General features: G+C 51.8%; 1 protein-coding gene across 9 annotated transcripts in view; it reads right to left on the bottom strand.

Moving 5' to 3' along the window:
• Window positions 1-19,695, bottom strand: part of usp34 (ubiquitin specific peptidase 34) — a 446,082-nt gene that overhangs the window by 195,487 nt on the left and 230,900 nt on the right. For all 9 annotated transcript variants that reach the window (XM_072507777.1, XM_072507780.1, XM_072507781.1 and 6 more), the window contains exons 32-38: window positions 18,657-18,743; window positions 18,236-18,436; window positions 18,039-18,121; window positions 16,565-16,605; window positions 15,998-16,122; window positions 15,720-15,872; window positions 5,318-5,422 (exon numbers count right to left, since the gene is read on the bottom strand). In XM_072507777.1, coding sequence (XP_072363878.1) covers window positions 5,318-5,422; window positions 15,720-15,872; window positions 15,998-16,122; window positions 16,565-16,605; window positions 18,039-18,121; window positions 18,236-18,436; window positions 18,657-18,743 — 795 coding nt within the window. The remainder of the gene's footprint in view (window positions 1-5,317; window positions 5,423-15,719; window positions 15,873-15,997; window positions 16,123-16,564; window positions 16,606-18,038; window positions 18,122-18,235; window positions 18,437-18,656; window positions 18,744-19,695) is intronic.

The following is a 19,695-nucleotide window of genomic DNA, read 5'->3' as shown; positions in this document are numbered from 1 at the left end:
CAAAGGGCCCCGACACCGAGTCCAAAGGGCCCCGACACCGAGTCCAAAGGGCCCCGACACCGAGTCCAAAGGGCCCCGACACCGAGTCCAAAGGGCCCCGACACCGAGTCCAAAGGGCCCCGACACCGAGTCCAAAGGGCCCCGACACCGAGTCCAAAGGGCCCCGACACCGAGTCCAAAGGGCCCCGACACCGAGTCCAAAGGGCCCCGACACCGAGTCCAAAGGGCCCCGACACCGAGTCCAAAGGGCCCCGACACCGAGTCCAAAGGGCCCCGACACCGAGTCCAAAGGGCCCCGACACCGAGTCCAAAGGGCCCCGACACCGAGTCCAAAGGGCCCCGACACCGAGTCCAAAGGGCCCCGACACCGAGTCCAAAGGGCCCCGACACCGAGTCCAAAGGGCCCCGACACCGAGTCCAAAGGGCCCCGACACCGAGTCCAAAGGGCCCCGACACCGAGTCCAAAGGGCCCCGACACCGAGTCCAAAGGGCCCCGACACCGAGTCCAAAGGGCCCCGACACCGAGTCCAAAGGGCCCCGACACCGAGTCCAAAGGGCCCCGACACCGAGTCCAAAGGGCCCCGACACCGAGTCCAAAGGGCCCCGACACCGAGTCCAAAGGGCCCCGACACCGAGTCCAAAGGGCCCCGACACCGAGTCCAAAGGGCCCCGACACCGAGTCCAAAGGGCCCCGACACCGAGTCCAAAGGGCCCCGACACCGAGTCCAAAGGGCCCCGACACCGAGTCCAAAGGGCCCCGACACCGAGTCCAAAGGGCCCCGACACCGAGTCCAAAGGGCCCCGACACCGAGTCCAAAGGGCCCCGACACCGAGTCCAAAGGGCCCCGACACCGAGTCCAAAGGGCCCCGACACCGAGTCCAAAGGGCCCCGACACCGAGTCCAAAGGGCCCCGACACCGAGTCCAAAGGGCCCCGACACCGAGTCCAAAGGGCCCCGACACCGAGTCCAAAGGGCCCCGACACCGAGTCCAAAGGGCCCCGACACCGAGTCCAAAGGGCCCCGACACCGAGTCCAAAGGGCCCCGACACCGAGTCCAAAGGGCCCCGACACCGAGTCCAAAGGGCCCCGACACCGAGTCCAAAGGGCCCCGACACCGAGTCCAAAGGGCCCCGACACCGAGTCCAAAGGGCCCCGACACCGAGTCCAAAGGGCCCCGACACCGAGTCCAAAGGGCCCCGACACCGAGTCCAAAGGGCCCCGACACCGAGTCCAAAGGGCCCCGACACCGAGTCCAAAGGGCCCCGACACCGAGTCCAAAGGGCCCCGACACCGAGTCCAAAGGGCCCCGACACCGAGTCCAAAGGGCCCCGACACCGAGTCCAAAGGGCCCCGACACCGAGTCCAAAGGGCCCCGACACCGAGTCCAAAGGGCCCCGACACCGAGTCCAAAGGGCCCCGACACCGAGTCCAAAGGGCCCCGACACCGAGTCCAAAGGGCCCCGACACCGAGTCCAAAGGGCCCCGACACCGAGTCCAAAGGGCCCCGACACCGAGTCCAAAGGGCCCCGACACCGAGTCCAAAGGGCCCCGACACCGAGTCCAAAGGGCCCCGACACCGAGTCCAAAGGGCCCCGACACCGAGTCCAAAGGGCCCCGACACCGAGTCCAAAGGGCCCCGACACCGAGTCCAAAGGGCCCCGACACCGAGTCCAAAGGGCCCCGACACCGAGTCCAAAGGGCCCCGACACCGAGTCCAAAGGGCCCCGACACCGAGTCCAAAGGGCCCCGACACCGAGTCCAAAGGGCCCCGACACCGAGTCCAAAGGGCCCCGACACCGAGTCCAAAGGGCCCCGACACCGAGTCCAAAGGGCCCCGACACCGAGTCCAAAGGGCCCCGACACCGAGTCCAAAGGGCCCCGACACCGAGTCCAAAGGGCCCCGACACCGAGTCCAAAGGGCCCCGACACCGAGTCCAAAGGGCCCCGACACCGAGTCCAAAGGGCCCCGACACCGAGTCCAAAGGGCCCCGACACCGAGTCAAAAGGGCCCCGACACCGAGTCAAAAGGGCCCCGACACCGAGTCAAAAGGGCCCCGACACCGAGTCAAAAGGGCCCCGACACCGAGTCAAAAGGGCCCCGACACCGAGTCAAAAGGGCCCCGACACCGAGTCAAAAGGGCCCCGACACCGAGTCAAAAGGGCCCCGACACCGAGTCAAAAGGGCCCCGACACCGAGTCAAAAGGGCCCCGACACCGAGTCAAAAGGGCCCCGACACCGAGTCAAAAGGGCCCCGACACCGAGTCAAAAGGGCCCCGACACCGAGTCAAAAGGGCCCCGACACCGAGTCAAAAGGGCCCCGACACCGAGTCAAAAGGGCCCCGACACCGAGTCAAAAGGGCCCCGACACCGAGTCAAAAGGGCCCCGACACCGAGTCAAAAGGGCCCCGACACCGAGTCAAAAGGGCCCCGACACCGAGTCAAAAGGGCCCCGACACCGAGTCAAAAGGGCCCCGACACCGAGTCAAGAGGGGCCCCGACGCCGAGTCAAAAGGTTTCCCCAACAGGTTTGGTTAGTGCTGGTTCTCAAGAATGTCCAGGTCATCTCTTGACAATGTCGGTTCTGCCTCTTGGTCTTGTCGTCAAATGTTGATCTGCATGCCTTCTCCATATTACATTGTTTCTGGTTTGTACAGTGTAGGAGACCAATCCTATCTGTGCCAAGATGCAGGCAGGAATCCACTTTTCACTTGTGGTATAAGTTCTTACCAGTACTTCTTGACCCTGGCACAAAACACAACATTTTGCCTTGTTCTTCCACCATACGACTTGATTCGTCTGCTTTGTCGACAATTTATTTTGACTTGGGTGGTTTTCGTAAATTGAATGTTGTGCGTAGTTTACCGTGAACCATTAGCACCATCGGAGAAACTTAGGTTGTTGAATGTGCAGTATTCCTGTAGGTGAGCAGGAGTCGACTCAAATGCTTAGAGAATGAACCTTGTTCTCTGGTCACATTTAACAAATATTTAATCGTTTATACAAAAGGAACCCCAAGGAACGGACCAGATGTGTTGAATTCTCTTTTCCTTCAAGCAGTTTATGATCTCTTGAGATATCAACTGCAGTCCATTATCGATCACCAGTTGTTCAGGCTAACCGAAGATTTCATCGAATCTCTAAATTGTTTTCTCCGATGAGGTTGACTTCATGACGACAAATTCAGGCCATTTCGAGTGAGCATTTACTAGACTGAGAAACACGTGCCCTTCAAATGATCCAGTGTGATTAACATGTACCCATTGTTAGGCCTCTTCTGGCCATTCTCACGAGTGCAATGGGGCTAGTGGTGGCCAGTTCTGCATTGTTGCACAAGACAAACACATTCCCGCCTTCTCTTCGGTATCTAACCCCAGCCATTAAAAATATCTCCTGGCTATCTCCTTCATCCTTACAATACCCACAGTACCTTTGTGCAAGTGGTTTAATACACATTTTCTGAATAATAGTGGAATGATGGCTCATTCCCCAGAGGTGACAACATGTCTGTACGGATGATTCAAGCCTTCGGGTGGAATATGGCTTTAACACAAGGTTTGCTCTAAAACCTTGCCTCAAAGCACCATGTCCATAACCTCTGACAGTGCTGGATCACTTCTGGTATGCTTCTTCACCTGTCCTGACGTTAGAGGAATGTTATCTACTTGCTCGAAGTAGGAAATGTTTCCACACAAACGGCATATTGGCAAACTATTTGGCAAGTGTAGTCGGGAGAGTCCATCTACATTCCCATGAACGTTTGACTGACAATACTTGATCGTGTATGCGTGTGCTGACAAGACCAATGCCCAACACTGCATTCTGCTCGCTGACAGTGATGGAATCCCAGTATGAAGCCCAAAAATTGTTAGTTGACAATGGTCTGCCAAAATAGCGAATTTCCTCCCGTACAGGAATTGATAGAACTGTTTTATACCAAAACTGATTGCTAGGGCTTCTTTATCTATCTGCGCATAATTGCTTTTGGCTTTACTCAAGGTCCTCGACACAAAGGCTTTCAGCTTCTCTTCATCTGTGAGCATTAAATGGGAAACCACCGCCCCAACCCCATAAGGTGATGCATTACATGCCTTTTGCAAGGGTAAATTTGGATCAAATCTAACTGGAGCAGCACCTCTTTGGCTTGTGCAAGTGTTCTATTACAATGATTCTCGCGTTTTAAATTGTTATTTTGACATAGCAGATTCCATAGAATCCCTACAGCGTAGAATGAGGCCATTTGGCCTATTGAGTCTGCACTGACACTCCAAAAGAGCATCCTATACCCCTGCCCGAAAGTCCATCCAACCAAGACACTAAGGGGAAATTTAGCATGGCCAATCCACCTAACCTGCACATCTTTGGACTGTAGGAGGAAACCGGAGCACCTGGAGGAAATCCATGCAGACACGGAGAGAATGTGCAAACTTCACACAAATAGTCACCCAAGGTTGGAAGCAAACCCAGGTCCCTGGCACTATGAGGCAGCAGTGCTAACCACTGTGCCACCCTGCTGCCCATAAATGCTTGTGCAAGAGTTTATGCAAGGTACATACTGCTGCCACTGTGCGTTGGTGGTGGAGGGAGTGAATGTTTGTGAATGGGAATGCGTTGTCCTGGATGGTATCAAGCTTCTGGAGTGTTGTTGGGAGTTGAATTTATCCAGGCAAGTGGACAGTGTTCCATCACACTACTGACTTGTGCCTTGTAGAGACTGAACAGTCAAGTGGTTAGTTACTTGTTGCAGAATTCCCAGCCTCTGACCTGCTCTTGTAGCCATAGCATTTATATGGCTAGTCCAGTTCAGTTTCTTGTTAGTAGTAGGTCTTAATAGCTTACCTTGTTGCCTCTACAGAAGCAAAGGCTCGGGGGTGGGCAGGCAGAGGGAAGCAGCGGGCAGATGGGTGAGGGGGAGTGGGTAGGGAGTGGGCCGCAGAAAAACAAGTGCTGACAATTTTGGACTTCAGAAACGGACATATGAATTTCAGCTGTTAATTTCACCCTATTAGTTATATCAGGCATGGCTTTTGTTGTTTTATTCCTGTCATGGGGAGTCTACCAGTTTTTTGCTTGTGGTGTAGAGTAACAGTAAAACTAATTTAACCGTCAGGACGTGTATAGCTTTAATGATTAAGTATGCAGCACTAGATGGATTGAAGAGTGATGAACAGACACATAGCTTAGAGAGAACATTAAGAAATATATAAGAAAATCACTATTCAGATTATGAAAACTAGAGTCTGTCTCTCGTTGAAACAGGCTATTGTTAGGTCATTATTTTTCAACATGAGGGAACAAATGTAGTCACAACTGCATACCTGACTTGCATCTTTTACATGTATGTTATCAATCAGCTTACAAAGTAACCAGAAGTATTCCTTGCAACCTGCTCGTAATAATGGTTCCTCTTCGTAATCTACCTCCTAAAAAAAATAGAACAATGGTTTTAATAGTAATGTTGCACTGTTAAGAGTCTTAACAATCTTCTTTTGCACAATAACTTGGACAGCATCTTCTTCCTTGGTAAAGATAAGTGCACATTACTCATTTACAACCTCAGCCAGATCCCATGCCTTCATGCGAAAATCCCCTTAGAGGTCCCAAGTTGAACCCACTCTCATACTCTCTTTTTGCTTCTCTTATTTACTTTTTCATTCCCCTCTGAACCTTCTGTATTGAGCTTGAATCTCAATTGTATCATCTACCCAACATCTGTCATATGCATCCTCTTTCTGCTTCATCTTAACCCTCTCTCTTTTGTCATCCAGGGAATTCTGGATCTGATTGTCGTACTTTCCCTCATGAGAATGCGCCTCGACTGGACCTGACCCCTTCCCTTCTGTACAGGCAACCCATTGTTTCATTACAGTTTTGACAGTCAGATGGAGCCGGAGCGTGACAACTCTCTGCGAACTCTCATAGATCCTCTTTCTACATCTGTTATAACCGTGCTAACCTCTTAAAACTTAATTCTAACACAAACGCCATCTCCAACCTTTTTCTTTTTTAGTGATCTGATCTCTTCACACATCTTCTCTACTGAGTAGCACCTCACTCCAGCATGCTTCCACCGATGCGTCTATGCATTCACATTGTGCATTTATGTTTGCCCTATGGTTTTTTTCAGAACTGTACGGAGAACAATACTTTTCACTGTACCTCGGTACACGGGACAATAAACAAATCCAATCCAATTCCAATTTATCTGCGCGAGATCCACTCTCACACCATTGAAGTTTTCCCTCCCCCAGTTAATCATTTCTACTCTAGATTGTGCCTCATTCTTCTCTATAGTCTCCATAAACTTTATGATGCAATGATCACTGTTCCATAACTGTTGCCCTACAGATACTTGACCTACCTCATTCCCATGAACCAGGACTAGCAATGCCTCCTTTGTCGTTGGAACGCAAATACTCTGAAGAAAATCCTTCTGAACACACTTGAGGAAACCTTGTGCCTCCCTGCCTGTTAATTATCCAATATAGACTGGGTTTGTAATATTATAAAGCTTCCCATTATAACTACTCTGTAACTCCCTTGCAAAATTGTTAGTCTACATCAAGCTTGTCCAACGGACTGCCCACAGGTATAAACGAGACCCACAACGGCTTTCTACCCGGCCTGCTAAGCATTATTGAAGATACAACAGACTTAAGAGTTGAGAGAAAAAGAGTGTGAAAGAGTTAGAGAGGGAAAACAGACTGTGTGATCGCGAGGGGAAGAGTAAAACACAGAAAAATGGAGAGAAAGGAGAGTCAAAGGGGCTCACTTGAAGGCCCACTAGAGAGATTAACGTTGGCGGGAGGGGAGGGAAGGAGAGGGGGAAGGGAAGGAGAGTGGGAAAGAGAAGGGGGAAGAAGAAAAGGAAGGGAAGGAGTGAGGGGGGAGTGGAGGGGGAGAGGGGTGGAGGGGTGGAAGGGAGGAGGGGAAGAGGGGAGGAGGAGGAGGAGGGGGGAGGGGTGGAGGGGGAGAGGAAGGGAGGCATGGAGGGGGAGAGGCATGGAGGGGGAGAGGCATGGAGGGGGAGAGGCATGGAGGGGGAGAGGCATGGAGGGGGAGAGGCATGGAGGGGGAGAGGCATGGAGGGGGAGAGGCATGGAGGGGGAGAGGCATGGAGGGGGAGAGGCATGGAGGGGGAGAGGCATGGAGGGGGAGAGGCATGGAGGGGGAGAGGCATGGAGGGGGAGAGGCATGGAGGGGGAGAGGCATGGAGGGGGAGAGGCATGGAGGGGGAGAGGCATGGAGGGGGAGAGGCATGGAGGGGGAGAGGCATGGAGGGGGAGAGGCATGGAGGGGGAGAGGCATGGAGGGGGAGAGGCATGGAGGGGGAGAGGCATGGAGGGGGAGAGGCATGGAGGGGGAGAGGCATGGAGGGGGAGAGGCATGGAGGGGGAGAGGCATGGAGGGGGAGAGGCATGGAGGGGGAGAGGCATGGAGGGGGAGAGGCATGGAGGGGGAGAGGCATGGAGGGGGAGAGGCATGGAGGGGGAGAGGCATGGAGGGGGAGAGGCATGGAGGGGGAGAGGCATGGAGGGGGAGAGGCATGGAGAGGGAGAGGCATGGAGGGGGAGAGGCATGGAGGGGGAGAGGCATGGAGGGGGAGAGGCATGGAGGGGGAGAGGCATGGAGGGGGAGAGGCATGGAGGGGGAGAGGCATGGAGGGGGAGAGGCATGGAGGGGGAGAGGCATGGAGGGGGAGAGGCATGGAGGGGGAGAGGCATGGAGGGGGAGAGGCATGGAGGGGGAGAGGCATGGAGGGGGAGAGGCATGGAGGGGGGGAGACATGGAGGGGGAGAGGCATGGAGGGGGAGAGGCATGGAGGGGGAGAGGCATGGAGGGGGAGAGGCATGGAGGGGGAGAGGCATGGAGGGGGAGGGGGAAGGAGGGGGAGAGAGGGGGGTAGAGAGGGGAGGTAGAGAGGGGGGGAAGAGAGGGGTGGAAAGAGAGGGGTGGAAAGAGAGGGGTGGAAAGAGAGGGGTGGAAAGAGAGGGGGGAAAGAGAGGGGGGAAAGAGAGGGGGGAAAGAGAGGGGGGAAAGAGAGGGGGGAAAGAGAGGGGGGAAAGAGAGGGGGGAAAGAGAGGGGGGAAAGAGAGGGGGGAAAGAGAGGGGGGAAAGAGAGGGGGGAAAGAGAGGGGGGAAGAGAGGGGGGAAAGAGAGGGGGAAAGAGAGGGGGGGAAAGAGAGGGGGGGAAAGAGAGGGGGGGAAAGAGAGGGGGGGAAGAGAGGGGGGGAAGAGAGGGGGGGAAGAGAGGGGGGGGAGAGAGGGGGGGAAGAGAGGGGGGGAAAGAGAGGGGGGGGGAAGAGAGGGGGGGAAAGAGAGGGGGGGAAAGAGAGGGGGAAAGAGAGGGGGGGAAAGAGAGGGGGGAAAGAGAGGGGGGAAAGAGAGGGGGAAGAGAGGGGGAAAGAGAGGGGGAAAGAGAGGGGGGAAAGAGAGGGGGGAAAAGAGAGGGGGGAAAAGAGAGGGGGGGAAAGAGAGGGGGGAAAGAGAGGGGGGAAAGAGAGGGGGGGAAAGAGAGGGGGAAGAGAGGGGGAAAGAGAGGGGGAAAGAGAGGGGGGGAAAGAGAGGGGGGAAAGAGAGGGGGGGAAGAGAGGAGGGAAAGAGGGGGGGGGAAAGAGAGGGGGGAAAGAGAGGCGGGGAAAGAGAGGGGGGAAAGAAAGAGGGGGAAAGGGAGGGGGGGGAAAGAGAGTGGGGAAAGCGAGGGGGGGAAGCGAGGGGGGAAAGCGAGGGGGGAAAGCGAGGGGGGAAAGCGAGGGGGGAAAGCGAGGGGGGAAAGCGAGGGGGGAAAGCGAGGGGGGAAAGCGAGGGGGGAAAGCGAGGGGGGAAAGCGAGGGGGGAAAGCGAGGGGGGAAAGCGAGGGGGGAAAGCGAGGGGGGAAAGCGAGGGGGGAAAGCGAGGGGGGAAAGCGAGGGGGGAAAGCGAGGGGGGAAAGCGAGGGGGGAAAGCGAGGGGGGAAAGCGAGGGGGGAAAGCGAGGGGGGAAAGCGAGGGGGGAAAGCGAGGGGGGAAAGCGAGGGGGGAAAGCGAGGGGGAAACGAGGGGGAAACGAGGGGGGAAAGCGAGGGGGGAAAGCGAGGGGGGAAAGCGAGGGGGGAAAGCGAGGGGGGAAAGCGAGGGGGGAAAGCGAGGGGGGAAAGCGAGGGGGGAAAGCGAGGGGGGAAAGCGAGGGGGGAAAGCGAGGGGGGAAAGCGAGGGGGGAAAGCGAGGGGGGAAAGCGAGGGGGGAAAGCGAGGGGGGAAAGCGAGGGGGGAAAGCGAGGGGGGAAAGCGAGGGGGGAAAGCGAGGGGGGAAAGCGAGGGGGGAAAGCGAGGGGGGAAAGCGAGGGGGGAAAGCGAGGGGGAAAGCGAGGGGGGAAAGCGAGGGGGGAAAGCGAGGGGGGAAAGCGAGGGGGGAAAGCGAGGGGGGAAAGCGAGGGGGGAAAGCGAGGGGGGAAAGCGAAGGGGGAAAGCGAAGGGGGAAAGCGAAGGGGGAAAGCGAAGGGGGAAAGCGAGGGTGGGAAGAGAGGGGGTTTTGTGAGGGCCACGAAGAATGCAGTACGTGTTTCAAGGATACAAAGAAATAACATTTATTTGCAATAACATATACACAACAGCAGCAACCTCGCTTGCTGCTTACTCCTTCCTGCTGGCTCCAAACTGGCCAGCGTTATTTATACAGGGAGTCTGCTAATGATTTCTCTGCCCCCCCTCATTGGGGAAGCTCATACTCCGACAGGATTGTGGGACTGTCATTAGCCCCCAGCCAATGGTAAGCAGGCAGGTTATAACATCCCTCCCTCCCCCAAAGTACAAGGAACCCACCGAAGACCCTGGCGAAGGAGGGCGTAGGACTCGTTTTGCCCGAGGCGCTGGATCGGGCGGCGTGTAACGAGACGGAGACCAGCGCTTCCGTGATGAACGGCGTAACGGTTGTACATCCACGGCCCGTGGGCACGAGGATTCCCCCTCTGATGCGTCCTGTGTCTCCATCTCTGAGTCAGAGTCTGCTGCCTCTGTCATCTCGGCGTCTCTATCTCCGCGCGGTTCTGTAACGACCTGCGCAGGCTTTGAGTGAGGCACCAGAGGAAGATTGTGAGGACTACTTTCCATTGTCTCTGGTCTCTGCGGCTGTAGAAATGAGCTCCGGGGGCGGGGAATCTTTGCAAGGGATAGTCTTCTGGACCAAACCTGGTCTACATGTTTGCACTGGAGACAACCCTGGGCTTGCACCTGGTAAGATATAGGGCCCGTTTGGCGAAAGATTACGCCAGGGACCCACTGGGCACCACCAGCAAAATTGCGAACGAACACTGGGTCACCGGGCGCAAACTGCCGAATCGGCCGATGCCGAGAAAAACCCTGTCCCTGCCGTTCTTGTGTGCGGCGTACTTTTGTGCCAATGTCCGGGGAAACAATATTAAGGCGGGTGCGAAGTCTCCGGCCCATTAGGAGTTCTGCGGGAGCTACCCCAGTCACCGCATGGGGGGGTGGTCCTATACGAAAACAAAAAGCGAGCCAGTCACGTGTCCATTGACCCGGAAGACTGCTTCTTTAGGTCTCGTTTGAATGTCTGCACTGCGCGCTGCGCCAACCCATTTGAAGCCGGGTGGTAAGGGGTAGTGCGGATATGGCATATGCCGTTCATCTTCATGAACCTCGTAAACTCCTCACCGGTGACTGGAGTGCCGTTATCTGTGACCAGCACCTCGGGGAGGCCATGTGTACTAAAACACAAACGCAACTTCTCAATTGTTGCGCAGGACGTTGTGCCTAGCACCTTATGCACCTCTAGCCATTTAGACTGGGAGTCGATTAATAAAAGGAACATGTATCCTTGAAAAGGGCCGGCGAAATCCGCATGCAAGCGCGCACAAGGCCGCCCTGGCCATTCCCAGTGATGTAGGGGCACGACCGGCGGAGGCTTCTGATGATCCTGACAAATGGAACAGTTGTGGGCCACCTTCTCAATGTCGGCGTCGAGGCCTGGCCACCAAACATAACTCCGGCCAACATTTATATTTTGGTCACACCTGGATGCCCATTGTGCAAGTCTCTTGGTATCAGCTCCTGCCCTTTTCCCGGGACAATCACACGCGGCCCCCACAAGAGGATGCCGTCTTCCACGCTGAATTCTGACAGCTTGGAGGAAAATGCCCGCAACTCGCCTGGGAGATGTCCATGCTGCCCACCATACAGGACTATGTGTCGAACCTTTGACAGGACTGGCTCCGTCTGGGTCCACTCACGGATCTGTGATGCCGTGACAGGCAAGGTGTCCATAAAATTTAGGGTTGCAACCACCTCACCGGTCGTGGGGGTCAACATGGGGCCGGTCGATAAAGGCAATCGGCTCAGTGCGTCAGCATTCGCTATCTGCGTTCCTGGTTTGTGCTCAAGAGAACACTCGTATGCAGCGAGCAACAAAACCCAGCGCTGGATCCGTGTGGAAGCAATGGGCGGTATTGGCTTATCCTCTCTGAAAAGTCCCAGCAGAGGCTTATGATCAGTCACGATAGTGAAGTGGCGGCCATACACGTACTGGTGGAAACGTTTCACCGAAAGACCACTGCCAGGCCCTCCTTCTCGATCTGCGCGTACTTTTTTTCCGCTGCAGTCAATGTGCGGGAGGCGAAAGCTATCGGCCGCTCGGCCCCGTTCTCCATCTTGTGGGACAGGACGGCCCCAATACCATACGGGGATGCATCACATGTGACGAGCAAAGGCTTTCCAGGATCATAGTGGGTTAGTAACCCAGACGACGATAATTCTTGTTTTACCTGCCGGAAAGCGGTTTCTTGCGGCTGACCCCAAACCCAGGTGTGATTTTTCTTTAGCAGAAGATGCAACGGGGCCAGCGTAGTTGCCAGATTGGGGAGGAACTTCCCGTAATAGTTTACATGGCCGAGAAAAGAACAAAGATGCGAAGTGTCAGTCGGGGCGGGGGCCTGTTGAATCGCGCGCACATTCTCTGCAACGGGGTGCAAACCTTCGCGGTCCACCCGATAACCCAGGTAGACTACTTCCTTCGCCTGAAAGGCGCACTTTGTGCGACATAAACGGACTCCAGCCTCCGAAAAGCGTCTAAAAGCCTCCAGATTTTCCAAATGTTCCTGCTCCGACGTCCCTGTGATCAAAACGTCATCTAATAGACAGCGACACGGGGTAAATCTCTCAAATGCCCTCCATAACGCGTTGAAAAATAGTGCAGGTACTCCAAAGCGCAAACGTGTATATTCATACAGGCCCCGGTGTGTATTAATCGTTACATATGGTCGGAAGGCAGGGTCCAGTTCCAACTGTAGGTAGGCGTGACTCATATCTAATTTTGTGAACGAGAGTCCATCTGCAAGCTTTCTGTAGAGATCCTCTATGCGAGGCATTGGATATCGGTCGAGTCGGGAAGCCGTATTCACTGTAAGTTTATAGTCGCTGCACAAGCGAACTGTGGCATCTGGCTTCATTACAGGTACTGCCCAGTCAGCGAAACGGACGGGCCTGATAATACCCAAAGTTTCCAAACGAGTGAGCTCCCCTTCTACCTCCTCAAACAAGGCGTAAGGCACCGGACGCGCCCGGAAATAGCGTGGCGTGGCTCCTGGTTCGACTTGGATACGGGCTACGGCCCCTGTTATTTTCCCCATACCGGGCTGGAATACATCTGGGTATCATCCTAGCACCTCAGTCAACTCTCCACTGCAAGCGCAAATGGCGCAACCAGTCCCAACCCAACAGGCTGGGCCCATGGCCGCGCACCACGATAAGTGGGAACCGCCCCTCCTGGCGTCCATAAACAACAGGGGTCATCGTAGTTCCTGCAATGTCCAATGGTTCCCCCGTGTAGGTGGCCAACCTGGCCTGTGTGTCGGTTAATGTAAGGGTCTGTATACCCTGCTTGATGCGGTCGAATGTCCTCTGGGCGATCACGGAGACCGCTGCGCCAGTGTCCAACTCCATCTCAAGCAGGTGACCATTGACCCGTACTGTCACCTTAATGGGGGCCACACGGGGAGCTGCCACACAATGCAGCTGCAGGCAGTCGTCCTCCGTCTCCACGTCCTCAGGAGTAGTCGCCGCAGGTTCATCCACATGGAAGGTACGGCCCCTGGGCTGGTCCCAGTTTCGGTCGGAACGACGGCCCCTCTGGCGTCCCCAGGACCGGCGTCCGCGACGGGGTCGGCGCCTACAAGTCTGACACGGACATGGCTCCTCATTCATTAGTTCTGGAGAAGGCTCCCTTCGGGGAGGAATGTCCGATGGCCACTGTCGTCGATCCGGACGTCGTCTCGCCCAAGGTACCGCAGGAGTGCGGGGGGACGTTTTTGGACGGAAAGGGTTGCACCCCAAGGCATGCACTTCCATTCCCTGTATCTCCTGCACTCCTCGTTCTGCGCTCTCTCGGGACAATACTATTTGAATGGCCTGTTGAAAAGTCAATGTTGGCTCAGCTAACAACTTTCTCTGGGTGGCCGCATTGTTAATACCGCAAACCAAGCGGTCGCGTAACATTTCTGACAAGGTCTCACCATAGTCACAGTACTCCGCAATCCTGCATAGCCTGGATAGAAAGTCGGCAAGGGATTCTCCTGGGGTCCTCTCAGCGGTATTAAACCGGTAATGTTGGACTGTCGTGGACGGGGTTGGGTTAAAATGCTGCCCCACTAAATTCACAAGTTCATCAAACGTTTTGGTGTCCGGCGCAGCTGGGTACGTAAGGCTCCTAATCACCCCAAACGTATGCGGGCCGCAGGCGGTGAGCAATATGACCACCTGGCGCTCCTTTTCGGTGATGTTGTTTGCCCTGAAATAGTAACGCATCCGTTGTGCATACTGGTTCCAGCTTTCCAGCGCAGCATCAAAAACATCCAAACGTCCATACAGAGGCATGGTGTAATAGAAAACAACTTCCAACCTGTATCCAACAAAAATCCAGGGAGGTGTCTTCAGCAGAGTACACAGCTATTCAATTTAACCCTCGTTGCCAGTTTTGTGAGGGCCACGAAGAATCCAGCACGAGTTTCAAGGATACAAAGAAATAACATTTATTTACAATAACATATATATACACAACAGCAGCAACCTCGCTTGCTGCTTACTCCTTCCTGCTGGTTCGAAACTGGCCAGCTTTAGTTATACAGGGAGTCTGCTAATGATTTCTCCGCCCCCCTCATTGGGGAAGCTCATACTCCCACAGGATTGTGGGACTGTTATTAGTCCCCAGCCAATGGTAAGCAGGCAGGTTATAACAGGGGGGAAAGAGAGGGAGGGGAAAAGAGAGAGGGGGGAAAAGAGAGGGGGGGAAAAGAGAGGGGGGGAAAGAGAGGGGGGGAAAGAGTGGGGGGAAAGAGAGGGGGGGAAGAGAGGGGGGGGAAAAGAGAGAGGGGGAAAGAGAGGGGGGAAGAGAGGGGGGGAAGAGAGGGGGGGAAGAGAGGGGGGAAGAGAGGGGGGGGAAGAGAGGGGGGGGAAGAGAGGGGGGGGAAGAGAGGGGGGGGAAGAGAGGGGGGGAAGAGAGGGGGAGAAGAGAGGGGGGGAAGAGAGGGGGAGAAAGAGAGGGGAGAAAGAGAGGGGGGAAAGAGAGGGGGGAAAGAGAGGGGGGAAAGAGAGGGGGGAAAGAGAGGGGGGAAAGAGAGGGGGGAAAGAGAGGGGGGAAAGAGAGGGGGGGGAAAGAGAGGGGGGGAAAGAGAGGGGGGGAAAGAAGGGGGGAAGAGGGGGGGGGAAGAGGGGGGGGGAAGAGGGGGGGGGAAGAGGGGGGGGAAAGAGGGGGGGAAAGAGGGGGGGGAAAGAGGGGGGGAAAGAGGGGGGGGGAAGAGGGGGGGGGAAGAGGGGGGAAAGAGGGGGGGAAAGAGGGGGGGAAGAGGGGGGGGAAAGAGGGGGGGGAAAGAGAGGGGGAAAGAGAGGGGGGAAAGAGAGGGGGGAAAGAGAGGGGGGAAAGAGAGGGGGGAAAGAGAGGGGGGAAAGAGAGGGGGGAAAGAGAGGGGGGAAAGAGAGGGGGAAAGAGAGGGGGGAAAGAGAGGGGGGAAAGAGAGAGGGGAAAGAGAGAGGGGAAAGAGAGAGGGGAAAGAGAGAGGGGAAAGAGAGAGGGGAAAGAGAGAGGGGAAAGAGAGGAAAGAAGGAGGGGAAAGAGAGAGGTTGGAGATAGAGAGGTAGTAGCAGGAGTGTATTCCATTTACAAGATGTATAGCAGGAACTCACCAAGGCTCCACCTTCCAAACCCATGACTTGGAAATTGTTGGCTGTCGCTGGGTCAAAGTCCTGAAACTCCCTCTCCCTAATACCTATACCACAAGGACTGCAGCGGCTTAAGCTACCTCACCACCAACTTCTCACGGGTAATTAGGGTTGGGTAACAAATACGGGCCTTGCCAGCGAAGCGTACATCCCGTAAAAATGAATTTTAAAAACCTCAATACTACTAGAGAATTGCACGGTCTGAGGCTCCTCTAATGTTACATTCTGGATCTCCACCCCTGTCTCACTCGCTGTCACACCCTCCTGTCCATGACCATCAAGTGCCTAGTCTTGGAGGTGTGACTGCCTCTTGGCACAAAGTGTCCAGGTAACTTTCCGCTTCCTTAATGCATTACACTGTCCTGTAACTTCAGCATGTTACGATGCTGCACCCACTCTGGTTACCTTTAGATCAGCCAGTTATTTTGATAAAGCCACCTAACAACAAAGAGTTGAGTATATTTAAGCATTTTGTAGCTGTATCGCCATATCCTTCAAGTGATCAAAACAAATCTTACCCTAACTGGCTTCAAAGCTTGGGCGTCAGGAAGAAACTTAAGTAATGTTGATGCAGCTAATAAAAGGAAAGATCGATTTATTGATTCTCCACCATCCAAACCCGATAGGCACAACTTGTATAGACCATTGCAAGCTTCATGTCGAACTGAAGTCTAGAACAAAAGTCATCAATTACTGACAAGCTAATATGAAGAACCAATCAGTTTGTACAGTCAACTAGAAAAAGGAAATCAATTATAACTAGCCATATTCATGTAAATCAAAGTTTGAACTTTACCTCTGGTACAAGCAGGGTTAACTTTTTCAACCAATCATGCAAATGTTCACTATCTGCCAGGCTGGATTTTACCAGTGAACAACAGTGAGCCCAACTCACTAATAGCCACATAGCATAATGAGTAACTGGAAGGTAAAACAAGAACTTGTTTAATAAGAAAGAGAAGCAAGCATGCTCAAAATATGTAAAAGGATTTGAGCCACTTAGTTGTATCAAGATGGGAACCAAACTCTTTATAAATTATCCTCTCCCAAATAGCTGGTGAATGACACATTTGTCGTAGTTACAAAACCCAATTATATTTGAATGTTTTCTATGTAATTGACAGCAGTTTAAATGTTTTCTTTAAAACATCTATGCACTTAAACACAGTAAACACAAAATAATTCTCTATTCGGAATAGATTTTCTCAAAACAAGAAATTTCTTAATGGATAAAATAGTTTCGAATAAATTGCTTCTGTAAGACTAAACACCGCTATGAATAAATTGTACGGTGCAATTTGACAAATATCATTTATTTATAGTTTATTAACAAATGCATTATATAAATTGATGTATAACTTACCTTCGTGCCTGGATCGGTGATCTGATTGAGCTTTAAGTACTCTATGGTATAATTTTGAAAAATAAACTGTTTAAATTATTTGTAAAAATATAATCTGTTACCAATACATTGGACCAAAGCTTGCTGGAGTGGGGCAACTCAGTGACCACTGTTATTTAGGCTTTTTCCTGCAGCTTGCAGCTTCAATTTTTTTCTTTACAGCATGACTTGTTGAAGTATGGGCTGATTAACAACACAATGCTGACAACAGGGCATCTAGTATATTAGTGAACAAGCCCAACAATGTTTCGACTTTACCAATTAGGTTTAAATATTTTGAAAGAAGCAGAGAAATGACAGAAGAGGGTAAATTAGAGTCAAATTGAAATGGAAAGAAAAATAAAGGTTGAAGGAGAAACATTTTAAAAATTGAAATTATTTTTATATTTCTAATAATTTACTAACAATAATCTAATAATCTTTATTAGTGTCACAAGTAGGCTTACATTAACACTGAAATGAAGTTACTGTGACCACATTCCGGTGCCTGTTCGGGTACACAGAGGGAGAATTCAGAAAATCCAATTCACCCAACAAGCACGTCTTTTGGAATTTGTGGGAGGAAACCGGAGTGCCAGTAGGAAACCCAGTCACAGGGAGAACGTGCAAACTCCGCACAGACAGTGACCCAATCGGGAATTGAACTCGGTACCTTGGCACTGTGAAGCAACGGTGCTAACCACTGGGCTACCATGCCACCCCTACATGAAGGAGACAACAGTTTTAACTGATCCCTTTGAGGATCTGGGCTAGAGTGGCATTTAAATAATAATGATCACACCGTTAGAAGTTTATTTGCATGTTTAAACATGAGGTTTAACTTTCTGGGGAAATTTAATGAGCAATTAAGTAAAGTCCAGGAAGTTCTTGAAATTGGTGGGAGGTTTGGGCAGCACACGTGGCTAGCACTGTGGCTTCACAGCGGCTTCACAGCGCCAGGGTCCCAGGTTCGATTCCATGCTGGGTCACTGGCTGTGCAGAGTCTGCACGTTCTCACCGTGTCTGCGTGGGTTTCCTCCGGGTGCTCCGGTTTCCTCCCACAGTCCAAAGACGTGCCGGTTAGGTGGATTGACCATGCTAAATTGCCCTTACTGTCCAAAAAGGTTAGGAGGGGTTATTGGGATAGGGTGGAAGTGAGGGCTTAAATGGGCCGGTGCAGACTCGATGGGCCGAATGGCCTCCTGCTGCACTGTATGTTCAATGTTCTATGTTAAGGTGAGATGTTGTAATCAATCAGCGAGTTCTGGAGATTCACAACTTGTCGTACATCGCTTTATCTCATGAACATGCTCACTGATTTGAAAATTATTAATTGTGCGTGTCGTTAACAAGCCGTTGTTTTTCCAGGAAGTTTTGGCCCAATATTTTGTACCCACTTATTGAACCAGTGCATGAAACAAACAAGAAATATTGACATAATTAAAAATAATTTTACCTATGAGCCAAGTTGTTATAGGTGTACGCAACAGACATTAAACGATATATCAAACTAGACCCGTGCACCAGACTGAGAAATACCTATTTAAAAAAAAGATATATATTTTGTTGTATACGTGTACAATACAGACAGGCATCTAAATGAACAGGTGAACCCTAACAAAATTGCAACAGAAGAAATTAAAAGGTACTTGCCTCAGTCAAACGAGGTATATGCAATCCTTTCCCATGATCTCCAGCTCCTTTTCTTGATTTACCAGGCCAAGTTCTTTTCCTATGGCTATCTAACATGCCAGACCAGGCATAGATATCATGATAAGCCAGGTCCCAGTCAGCTGGATCAACTGCAAACTGGCACATTAACTTCAGCAGGCAAGCAAGACAGTCCAGCTGCCACTGTGAAAATGCAAGGTAGTAAACAAGTAAAATTCAATTTTTAACACATTTGTTTTAAAAGAACAGCATCAAAATTTGAGTACCAAATATATGACACACAAGGCAATATATAAGGCTTAAAATAAAAGGCAAGGCACTAAACCTTTACTCGTCAAAACAAAATCAGCATTTTGACTAAGCATGATTTTCTGTTATCAATGATATTAGAATTAACTCTTACCACGGTCCATGATTCCTGCTCTTTGGGCTCCAGAATCCCTGACAGAAAAATTTCCAATAATTGCTGTAGTCCCCCAGCAGCAACAAACTGAAACATGCAGAACATTTCAAATAAGGGAGGTAGATGTAATTAACAACAATCACCCATTCAGATAATGAGTTAGAGCTCTGTCAGAAACCCTTTTATGGAGTTCTTAAATGATCCAAATGGCCAATTGTTTTTCTTCAGAAATCCTACAAATATAAATTTTTCCTGGTATTCATAATTTTCCTTTTGTGGTTGAACTGTCCAATCACATAGCCCCACAGCTCCATTTTAGCAACATCAATTGTTTTAGTCAGGCGGGGGTAAACAGAAACTTGTACTGAAAATCTTTATTCTGCTAAAATTTCCAGCTCCCAATTAGTGTTCATACAGTGCACCACTCTTCTCTGACTGGTGGCAGGATTTCTGAATTGTCCTTTGAAAGTTAAGAGCATAACTGACTTTAAATTTCACTGCTTATTTGTGCCACTGTTTTGATGGGTGTATTTGATGGAATGTTTACTATGGTTGAACAGGATTTTGAAAGGCATGAAATGCACTTAAAATGCCTTTCAGTGTGAGAGGTAGCAAATAGCCCCTTAGACTTTAAATTTAAAAACTGAAATCGATAGATTTGTAGTACAAACAAACCATGGGGCCCAATTCTACAAGGAAATCCAACTCAATCCAGAGGAGGACCTCAAATTTAAATACAGTCAAAACACCGGCTCCTTGGTACTTGTACTAAGTGCAAAGAAGAAGCACATCAAGGCATGGACTTCACCTCAGGCTAACACTGAGCTCTAATAATACTCTTTCTTTTAAGTGAAGAGAACCTTTGAACACTTTCATTTATGGATCATTACAGTCCATTACCAAATTTGAAGGATTACAAAGCTTGCTTTATTCCAATTACCAGTTTTTCCAAGAAAAACAGTAGCAACAGCACAGGAACTGAAGTTCAGCACTACATGATTAGAAAAATAAGCATACCGCAAGCAAACACATTTGAGTT

This window comes from Scyliorhinus torazame, chromosome 1, assembly GCF_047496885.1.
Source record: "Scyliorhinus torazame isolate Kashiwa2021f chromosome 1, sScyTor2.1, whole genome shotgun sequence".
Classification (NCBI taxonomy): Eukaryota; Metazoa; Chordata; class Chondrichthyes; order Carcharhiniformes; family Scyliorhinidae; genus Scyliorhinus; species Scyliorhinus torazame.
This window is presented reverse-complemented; position numbering and strand designations above follow the sequence as displayed.